General features: G+C 32.1%; 1 protein-coding gene across 2 annotated transcripts; it reads right to left on the reverse strand.

Moving 5' to 3' along the window:
- Positions 1 to 1,114: 1,114 nt before the first annotated feature.
- Positions 1,115 to 2,157, reverse strand: LOC111472880 (ethylene-responsive transcription factor ERF038-like). Of its 2 annotated transcripts, none has more exons than XM_023118476.1 (2): positions 1,866 to 2,157; positions 1,115 to 1,798 (listed from the first exon to the last, which is right to left on the reverse strand). In XM_023118476.1, the coding sequence occupies exons 1-2, from the start codon at positions 2,092 to 2,094 to the stop codon at positions 1,269 to 1,271; spliced, it is 759 nt and encodes a 252-aa protein (XP_022974244.1). In that variant the 5' UTR covers positions 2,095 to 2,157; the 3' UTR covers positions 1,115 to 1,268. The 2 variants fall into 2 exon arrangements, with proteins under 2 accessions (XP_022974244.1, XP_022974243.1); XM_023118475.1 differs by having other exon boundaries at positions 1,115 to 1,760; positions 1,828 to 2,157.
- Positions 2,158 to 11,662: the final 9,505 nt, after the last annotated feature.

Raw genomic sequence — 11,662 nt, forward strand, 5'->3', positions numbered from 1 at the left:
CTGGTTTTTGGCTGTGGAGCAGATTTCAATAAAGACAATATTGATGTCAACTAGCTAGCTGTTGAAGTAACGCCATTTGCAAGGTATTTCAATGATTGTATTATTCATAATCTGATTTTCTTCTTGTCGTTACTTTTGTCATATTCTAATTATTATTAGATTAGAAAACATTAGTGGTGCAGTTTAGCAATGGAGTACCGTTAATTAAATCCTCCTTTTTTTAGTAAAGGAAAACTGCCCAATAATTAAACAGGACCATTTCTTCTCTTGAAGTACTTCTCTTGTGGCCAAGGGTTCTCTCATCCTTTAAACTTTGGCCAAAAGCTAAAGAAAATGATGGCTATTTGGAATATTATAAAGAGGTTATAATGATGGTGAGACAAGATGAATAAGGCCACTAACCACCAAACCTTGTGAATTGAAAACATGTCTCGTGTTATGAACAGAATAAGTTAGAATTCTTTCTTAAAAAATTGATGCTTCTCTCTGTTTGCTAGTTGTTGGATGATGGTAATTCAACTACTCTCTCTCTCTGATTTTTATAGCAGCCAGCAGCCTTGATGTCATGAACTTGTATTCTTTATTTGATCCTCTTAAAAAATCTCGACAGAAGATAATGTTTTAAACTTCATCAATTTATATATACGTATATAGAATCGACCAAAAGATCTGAGTTTGGAGTTTCTTAACTAATACGTGTTGAAGTTGAGCTCAATATTTTTTAGTGGGTTTATGAAATCTCTCCATCGTTTAACTTTAGAATGCATAAATTCTGGGGTAGTAGCTAAATGGATGCAACACTAATTAATGTTTAAAGGTATATTTGATTCAGTTCAATGTCCAATTATGAAATCCTTGAAAACAGAGGATGAATCCAAAACTAGGTGCAAAGAACCTCTTGGATAAATCAAGAATACAGAAACAAAAACAGCAATTGGGCCCGAGGATGCGATTGCATTATAAGGTTGTAATTGAACCGAACGAACAAGTTCAAATTGACATACATAAAATGAAGAGTTAAATAAAAAGAAAATGTAGGAGGAAATTACAGAGCGATGATTTGTACTTCAAATCTGTTCTTTTAGAACAATCCAAAACATAAACATTATGATCATTTTGGGATTTATCTGCAACAGCCAATAGTGAGTGAAAATTATTTTCAATCTGTTACTCATTTCTTTATTAGAACCAAAATACATCACCATTGGAAACAGAATTATAATGGAGGAATTATATCAGACAGTGAAAGATGAGGACAAAGTTTGAACTTAAATGGGCTCCCAAAACGAAGGCTCTTCCAGCCGGAAACCAGAATGATCGGCCGCCGCACAAAACTGCCATAACGAAGAATGACAAAGAAACCCATCTTTCAAATCAGAACTTCCGACGAACAGATCGGGCAAATCGAATAATGTCTCATCACTGGCGGCCGTCGACGGGGAGTTCGTGGAGTCCTCTGCTCTTTCTCCGCCGTCGCTACCAGAAAACAGAGTCTCCATGTTCTCCGCCGCTTCCCTTCCTTCATCCTCACGGTTGTTTCGCTCCGAAAATGTGGTGGCAGCCGCCTGCGCCGCCGCGGCCTGAATGTCCTTATGGGACTTGGAGAGTGGGCGAGGAAGGAACCGAGCCAATTCAGGGAAATTGAGAAATGCAGAGTGACCCTTTATGGCCAGCGCGGCGGCGTCGTGGGCTCGCGCTGCCATTTCGGCGGTTGGGTAAGTTCCAAGCCAAATCCTGGTCTTCTTTCTTGGCTCCCGAATCTCGGAAACCCATTTGCCCCAGTTTCGTTTTCGAACTCCTCTGAACATATTATGGTGGCTCTCGAATCTCGGAAACCCATTTGCCCCAGTTTCGTTTTCGAACTCCTCTGAACATATTATGGTGGCTCTTATCTTCTTCCTCAGAGGCGCTCTGTTTTCTGTTGCCAGAGATGTGTCCATTTCCATGGCTTGTTGCGACAGAGGAAGAGCTGCAAATGATGGTTGCTTTCGCATCAGATGCTTCAATGTAATTGAAAAATGGTTCCATCATTCGATGATGGTGAGAGGGGCAAAGGCGAAGGCAAAGCCAAAGCCTTGTGTGGTTAAGTATCATTTGGTACAACAAATATGACCCTTTTTATTTCTTTAAGCCATTTTCATGTTTACTTTCATACGACAGCACACTTTTTGTTTTTGTTTTTGTTTTCCATAATTTTTCTCATTATTTCTTTTCTTTTCTTTTTTTTTTTAAATTGATAATAACTCGACCAACTCATACTATCAAATTTCAAGTAATGGATTAGATTTCTTTTTTTTTTTTTCATTTGGGTTGGGTTGAATCTTTTGAGAATCAAAAATTCCATTAGGCTTTTGGGTCGATATTTTTCTTGATTTGGGTCAATTTCAATCCAACCCAATCCTACTCTTATAACTAATTTTAGTGATAATTTGTGACTGGTAAATGTTTGATAGATAACCTATATTATGAATAAGTAAAATATTTTGAAATAATTTTATAAAAGAAAAAGAACGAGAACAACCCATTTTTAAGTAAGTTGTGAACTCTATTTAAATTGTTCGGGTCACCAACCCAACCAATCATGTACACTCCTAATTAGAATTTCGTATTTACAATAAAAATATTCATAAATAATTTTTTAATAGTGTTATTAACTCATAAAAACTAATACTAGCATATAGAATCATATGGACTAAATTCTTGTGACTTTTTTTTTTCAAACTATAGATATCATATAAGTGCGTTGAGTGAAGGAAAAGAAAGAATAAGAGTACAGAAGGACTGGGTCCGAATATTTATTGGAAAAATAATAGAAATTATTTAAAATTAAACAAATAATCCAAACTTGTATTAAAAGTAAAAGGCCATGGCCATGCAAAACATTGGGAAAAATTAAATAAAATAAAGCAAATAATCCAAAAACAACCAACTTGGTTGCCCAAGTGGATTTTAAATAATCCTAGTTGGCCTCTCCCTTTGTGCATGCAAGATGCTCTCATTTCAATTATTATTGCTTTCAAATTCTTTTCCTTTTTTTTTCCTATTTTCCTATTTTCTTTTTAATTTTACTTTTATTCAATTAATCATTTTGTTTTTTGTTTTTTTTCTCTCTTTTTATTTTTTATTATTTAAAAAAAATAATCAAATCTGCCTTTAATTTCTAAAACAAAAATTAAAAAGATGGTGAATTGGAGACGAAAATTATTAATAAAATTTTATTTCGAAAGCACTATAAAAATTGGTTGACATATACACACATATATATATATATACCATATCTAGAAATAAAAATAATGTAAATACAATATATTGTAATCATTTTTCCAAATAATTACACCATTTAAATTTAGATCGAAGGTATACGTAGATTGAGTCGGAAAATTTTATAATGGATTGAATTAATAACATGATCAACCCAAACAAATAGAGTTTCCAACTCAATTCAATCAAGCCATTTATTTTCAAGTTGAGTTGGATTGGACTAGAATGTCGAGTTGTTCCTTTTTTAATTATTATTTAAAAAAATTATATTTATCCACTATACACGTTAGATTCATAACAATCTTAATTCCAATATTATTTTACTTCCTAACTTCTTAATAGTTTAATCCGGTGAATTATGTTCGTGTTAATTAATTAAATTGAAATAATCTAAATTTTATTTTGACAAAAGAAAATAATGTTGGTATGATTATTAATCTTTTTATATCCAACGAGTTTTGACCGTCGTTCCAAAATTTGAATGAAAGGAGGAAGCTTGTTACATTCGTTGGAGATCAAAATAGGAGCGTCCTCGGTAGTTCGACGAACTCGGATTATCCAACTCAAACTATAAACGTTGGATTCAGTTAGATTTTCTTTTTAGTTTGTGTTGAGTTAAATTTTTTGAAAAATTGAAAATTCAGTTCAGTTTGTGGGTTGACAATTTTTTTGGTCAAGTCAACGCCACCATCCGAAAAAAAAAAATAAAAAAAATAATACATCCCAACTCTACCCTACTCTTAAAAAAGTTAAAGGACATTTAACGTTTGTAACTAATGTTAGTGATATATTGTAACTTGTAAATGTTTGATATTTGAACTTCATGAGATTTTAATTATTAATATAACATGTTATTTTTTTAAATAATTAAAAAAATAACCCGACAATCCCATTCAATCATTGAGTTGAATTGTAAACTCTATTTGGGTTGCTCGAGTCTCCAACTCAATCAATCTAAAAAATTTTCGGTTTGTTCAAAATATTTTTCCAACCCAATTCAACACCCTAAAGAGTATCAAATACGTACATTAGTAATAAAAATTAATATTGCCTTTTATGGCAAATTAGCTTGTATCAGCTAATTGCAAAATATATATATATATATATTTATTTATTTAGGATATGAACAAATTAAAATTTTCTTTTTATGACAATAATAACTTTCGTAGATATTATTATTATATGCTAAAATGAATAACTTGCCATTTTATCGTTTGTAATGACAAAAGAAAATGCACTATCATATAAATGATATCAAAATCATAGTCATATTAATATCTCACGAGTATATAGTTTAATTAGTTAAGACAGTACTAAAAAAATAATTAAAGCATATATTTTAAATAAAAAAAAAAATCATATCAAGATAATTATTTTGTAAGTTTATGTTATAAGTGCGAGATTTTCAACATTTGATAAAAAATCATATCAAGATAATTATTTTGTAAGTTTATGTTATAAGTGCGAGATTTTCAACATTTGATCTTAAAAAAATAAATATACAAAACGGGCAAAAGTGGACAATATCGACTAACGATGAGCTTTGACGATTATATAAATGATATCAAAGTTAGACACTGGGTGATGTACTAGCGATAACATTGACTCTCACAGGATAGATTGTGAGATCTCACATCGATTTAAATCATTTAGGATGTGGAAACCTTTTTCTAATAAATTAAAATTTAAATCATAATTATACATTTTTTAATAGTAAACTTTAACAAAATCGGTACATGTGTCGTAACATTATGGTGTTGAAAGCAATTAAAAATATATGATTAATGAAACAAATAAAACTAGAAGAATTACCATTGGTAAGTATCTTTGATAATCCGATATAGACAAAACAAATACATTACCTAACGAGGGATAAAAACAGACGAACACAAGAGTTATTTATGGTCATCCATGCCATTACTCCTCACACAACCTATCTAAATCAAGACACGGAAATCAAACACGAATATAGCTCAAGAAAAAAGAAAGAATTAGAGAAACGAAACATGATCATAGCTCAACTGATTTAAGCAAAAAAGGATCAGATAAACACGGAATATGAACATAGCTCAACTGTGACTTAAACATGATATCTCTCCAAGGATGATCCAATAAAACCCTAAAAGGAAATGAATAAAAGTGATAAGAAAAGAAAGCAAATTAATTGAGTAATTAATTAATTAATGGAGAATGTGATGATGCCTAAAGACAGACATAGCATGCAAGGGACAGACAGACACAAAAACCTTAAACTTTATGACAAACAAACCTTAAACTGTTACATTGTGACCGCTTGTTGTTTCCATTTCAGCATTGGCTCAATTCTCCCAACAGTCGTATTCTTTCATTTCTATAAGTTCTTCTCAATCTCTTGCTTTTCCTCTTCAAAGTCCACAGTTTTTGCTTCATTTTCTCTCCACAGACACACACACTGAACCCTCAGGCCAAAGAATGGAACCCTCTTTTCGATTGCGCTCCCGAGGAAGATCGCTGCCTCTTTCTCACTTTCTCCAATGGAAACCCGCTCTCCGAGCACCAAATTGTTAACTTCTTCACTCGGTACGCCCTTTCTAACCTTCTTTCATAAACTATCGTATCTATTATTTCTTGTAGTGTTCTGTTCACGAGAGGGTGTTCTCTAGAAGTTTTTGTAAGGAGGGGTGGATAGAATTTAAGGGATTTTAAAAAGATTTGAACTTTTTAACCGATCTATCAACAAAATAGAGTTTTAGGGCGAACGAAAAACGAAGCTCTCGTTATTTCGATTTCGTTTCGTTATTGAATCTTCTTTGCTTTTAATTGATCTAAACAGAAAATACGGGTCGTGCATCGAAAGGGTATACGTGCATTATCCGGACGGAGGGACTCAATTGCCATTGTTTGGGAAGGTGGTATTTGTTGCATCTTCAATACCAGCAATAATTCTAGGAGGAAAAGAAGAAGCCAAGTTTTCGATTGAGAGCAAGACGTTATGGTGTAAGAGATACGAGGCTCGAAAGACTCGATTTAGAGTTTAGGGTTTAAGGTTCATAGCTTCTACAACGAAGAAACTGAGAAGGGGCCGGTTTGAATGTGTTTGGATCAACCTGATCTCGAATCAAAAAGTCGAAAGTTTGTTCATGGTTTGAAATGGAAGGGTAATGTCAGTTTCTTTGCTGAAATAAAGAGCAATTAATGAGGGTTTTGTGGTTGTGATCTTCATTTCTTCTATGTTCTTTGATTTTTTTAGGAACTAAAATGAATCAGATCCTCAATTGATGAACATTGCAATTCGAGAAACATCCAACCCAGAAATTATTGAGCTTTTCCTTTAAGAACAACCAAAATTTAAGGATCCTTCGTGTATAATTTCGATATTCATTACCTGTTCATAGAAAAAGATATATAAATGTATGAGAACAGTTCAACCATTAATCGACGAGGATCGAAGAATTGATTTTTATGAATATAATTGATCTCTTATCTATTAAATTATGTTCGGATGTACGCAGTGATGCATTCGTGAATACTCCGGTCTCGAAATCTACAAAATTTTGATTCAATCTTTTTACTATAAAAATTAATTATGATTAATTAAAAATATATTTTAAAGTGACTTTCACTACGATCAAACTAATTTTAATAATTTCAAAAATACTCTAAAATTATAATTTAATTGACATAAATATGTAATCTCGATCATAAAATTAGAGGTTCAAAGTCTACCTTCCATATAGGTTAGAATCGAAAAACGTGCAAAACAATATATACAATTTACTTACCTTATAAAATGCCAAATTTATACTTCACTTGGTTTAGATATATAATAATAATAAGTAATAATTTTAATTTAAATATTTTTATTTGTAATCAAAATTGGAAAAATAAGAGAGTTTTTAGCACTCTCTTTAATGAGTTAGTTTGGTTGAAAGTTTTGAGGATAAATAATTAATATAATAATTAAATAAAATTTAATTATAAATGTTATATTTCAAAAATCAGTAACTAAATATATAAAAAGACATATAAAATATATAATTTTAATTAAATAGTATGAAATAATTTTAATAAAAAGATACCAAAAATATAAAATATAATATATTGGTAATGAGGTTCATAAGAGATACTAAAAAAAATATTTTAAAATTACAATATGTTAATAATGATTCAAAATCATCCCGATTTTGTGCCACGTGCTACCATCATGGCACCTTTCACAATGTTCCATGAACTCTTTCCAAACTCGGCTGCATAACCTGTGCTATCTAACTGACCAATAGAATCAAGTTCTTCTTGAGACTAGGAATATATCTGACATTCTTTAATGTTCACTGATTCCATGCTGAAGTTTGTATGCAGACATCTCCATTTCCTTTAATCTCCAAGGTTTTGTTGTCAGCAAGATACATCTTCCCAAAATTTACTGATTTGAAATTTTGAAACAATCCCTAATTTGGATACGAATGAAATGATGCTCCTGAATCCAAGATTCAATTAAGTTGTCCACACTAAGAATTAGAGCATCCTTAGTATCTTCTACTGAATGTATAGAATTATCTCATATTCAGATTTGTGGTTCTTTTTTTTGCATCAAATACACCTTATTCATAGCTGACGGTTTCTCGTATATATTCGACAGCGCCTTCAATAGATCTGATGTTGTCTTCTCCTTGATGATATTAAACGTCATGTTTTTGGACAACGTCAACTAGATCAACCCTAAGGCCTGATGATCCTTAAGCTTCCATTGCTCCGTGGTCATAGTATCCGGCTTCACCCCTAACAAGGGTTCGTGAAGACCTTTCTGGTACAAATAATCTTCAATCTGCATCTTCCAGAAACTAAAATCGGATCCATCAAACTTTTCAATTCCAATCTTTGAAATTTCCATCTTCAAAGATGGTAGTGAATCTCGCCCCGCTCTAATACCAGTTGTTAGGATCGATACCAGTTGTTAGCTATGATACCAATTGTTAGGATTGCTCAACAACGCACACACTCGTTGTTAGGATTGCTCAACAACGCACACACTCGATCAAGATGAACACAAAGAACATGAGAGAGAAAATATAAGGAGGAATTTGGCTAAAGGTTTTATTATTGATGACTTCAAGAATGTACAATAAGAGAGAAAACAAGGAAGGATATATATGGTTTCAATTTACTAAATATAACTTCCAAACATTTAAACCTACTAATATAATCTAACAAATATGTATCAAATCTTTACCAAATATCTACCATATATATCTCTATTAAATCTGTACTAAATATCTTCCAAATATATCTTTACCAGTTCTAGGCAGAACATATACAATATTTGAATGAGATGAGAGTGATCCTCTAGATATGATGACTAAAAAAGACTTCAAATAATTAAAAATTACTACCGATACCAACAAAGTGTACTTCCTTTTTTATGACTCAATCATAGGAATTTCATGGCTAAACATGTTTTGCTTTGAACAATTGTATGTTGGATAACCTCCTAGGAATTTTCTTTTTGACCTCCGAGGAATTTTATTAGGATGCATGTAAATAAGAACAAAACATGTTGGAAAGACACGTTGGTTTGTGAGGATAGTCTTCACTCTCAAGAAGTGAGCATGTGAGTGAGGACTAAACATGTTGGAAGGACTCGTGTTGGTCTATGGGGATATTCTTCACTCTTAAGAAGCGAGCATGTGAGTGAGGATAAAACATGTTGGAAGGACTCGTGTTGGTCTGTGGTGATAGTCTTCCCTCTTAAGAAGCGAGGATGTGAGTGAGGACAAAATATGTTAGAAGGACTCGTGTTGGTCTGTGGGGATAATCTTCCCTCTTAAGAAGCAAGGAGTAGGTAACATGACAATGTCGCAGAAGATGCAGGAGAATGTCAAGGTCATCAAGTGATATGGATTTTGAATCTTGAACATAGGGCGTGACAATTAAGAAGCGAGAAGTAGGTAACATGACTATGTCGCAAGGGATGCAAGAGAATGTCAGGATAGTAGACACTCTTAAAAAGCAAGGAGTAGGTAACATGACCATGTTGTAGGGGATGCAGGGGAATGTCGAGGCCACCAAATGGTCAATCTAGATTTTGAATCTTGAACATACGGCATGACAATTAAGAAGCTAGAAGTAGGTAACGTGACTATCTCGCAGGGGATGTAGGAGAATGTCGGAATAGTCTACACTTTTAAGAAGCAAGGAGTAGATAACGTGACCATATCGCAGGGGATGCAAGAAAATGTTGGGATCATTGAATTTATATTTTGATAAGGATAATTAAAGCTTTTGGAGTGGAAAAATGATTGAAAACTATATAACAAACATGAGTCATGCTTACGTACCGTTCATATCAAACAAAACCTTAAGACCTCTCGTGAATTCACTTCAAATAATTTATTAAAAGAAACGAAAATTACAATTAATTACAAAATGGATACGATCTTAAATTATAAATTTAGTTATTATGATTTTAAATATTAATATTATTCTTTATTGAGAGATTAAATTGTAATGACTAAATTTGTAATTTAATCAAAATTTAATTATTTCGTACCATAAATAATACTACATTTAAAATCATTCCTTTTAAAAATTATACACCGATCAAGTTTTAGAACATTATGAAAAGTCAAAAATAATATTATATATATATATATATATATATATATATATATTTATTGGAAAGAACGAGGATATTTTTATAAACAAATGACAAAGTTGTGGGGTGTTTTTTTTTTTTTTTTTTTGGCTTAATTTCCTAACTGCTTCCTCGTTTGATTATTTAATTAATTGAATTTTGTCCCTTTTTTAAATTAATTTATTTATACCAACCCTACCATCGTTTAGAAGAAAAGGTCAAAAAAAAAAATAATAATAATAAAAAATAAATAAAGGGGATAAAATATGAATTATAATAATTTTCAAAGTCTTCGGTATTTGGTTATTTATTTTATTTATTCATTTTCAAATAAAAATATGCGTGTAAAATATTTAAAATCTTATAATTTTAGCTAATAACTTTCCCTTGGTTTATTCTTTGAATTTTTGAACGTACCATTATTTATTTCTAAACTTTATGTAGAAATTAAGTTTGCTTTTTATTATTACATTTAATAGAAATCATATGTATAGTGTTGTTTCCAAATTTCGGATAAAGAAAATACACATAACGTTCATATGAAAATAACCGTAAATATGAAAATAACCGTAAATTTGTTTGATGAGAGAAGAACATAATTTGTAAAAGAAAAGAAAACTGCACATTTGTAAAGTGTTCGTCACATTAGCTCGGACGATTTAGGAACAAGAAAGAGCTTACATTTGAACATGTGGCGCAATGAGCATGGAGAGGGGTGTGTATCGAGCATGTGGTAGGCACATAACAACATGCACCTTGTCTGGTGTCACAATCACACTTTTTTTGGGACATCTAGAAGCGATTGTGCAGACACTCACTCTCACCATTGAGTTGAGTTACCAATTCAAATTCATGTATACCCAAGCATCTAGCCTCACTTTTAGAAGAAAGTTTTAGAAAATAGAGGTAGAAAGATTTTAGAAAGAGAGTCCAAAAGCAATGTTATAAGCTAGCCAGCAATAAAGACAATATAATGGCTTTAGATAACATGATTATGCCAAAACATCATACTCTAAAGTTACGAGCTAACACATCAAGAAAGCGGTAAGGGGGTCTTCAAGTCTCTGATGGCCTTAACCTACTCTTTTTCCATGTCTATCCAATATGCCTCAATTACGTGTACGAGAAAGTTGATTTATTGTTGCGCAAACGAGCATTTTTCTCTCTTCATGTATAGTTGGTGTTCTCTCAACTTTTTGAAGACTAATCGCGTGGTGTTGATGCCTCCCCATGGTTTGAGCTATAAATCACTATATCATCCAAGTAAACTACCACAAATTTTTCAAGGTCTTCATGGAAAACTTGGTCCATTAACGTACATAACGTGGTAGGAGTATTAGTGAGGTCAAAGGGCATGACTAGGAATTCGAAGGCCCCATATCTTGGGACACGTCATTTTGAGCTTATCTCCTTCAACTATTCGAACTTGATAATATCCCGGCTTTAAGCTGAGTTTTGAGAAAGATAGAAATTTATCTTATCCTCTGTTATCTTATCTTCTATTTTGGAATCAAAGAAAGATATTTTTAAACGGCTCATATGTTGTGACTTGGAATAAACGTTTCTCTGTGGAGAAAGGGAAATAGCAATTTTTTCCTATAGAACGTCTACAAACAAGAGGATTTAATCGGAAATATCGACAGATTCCTGTGTGTGGACCAAATAAATATGAAAATGAAATAAAAAAGATCCACTGTTCTAATTTAATCCTTATCGAATTTGAATATCAGAATAGTGAATATAGTCATGATTCAACGGGTTAGGTCCACTTACTTTTTATTTTTTTTTTTT

This window comes from Cucurbita maxima, unplaced genomic scaffold (assembly GCF_002738345.1).
Source record: "Cucurbita maxima cultivar Rimu unplaced genomic scaffold, Cmax_1.0 Cma_Scf00091, whole genome shotgun sequence".
In the NCBI taxonomy this organism is placed as follows: Eukaryota; Viridiplantae; Streptophyta; class Magnoliopsida; order Cucurbitales; family Cucurbitaceae; genus Cucurbita; species Cucurbita maxima.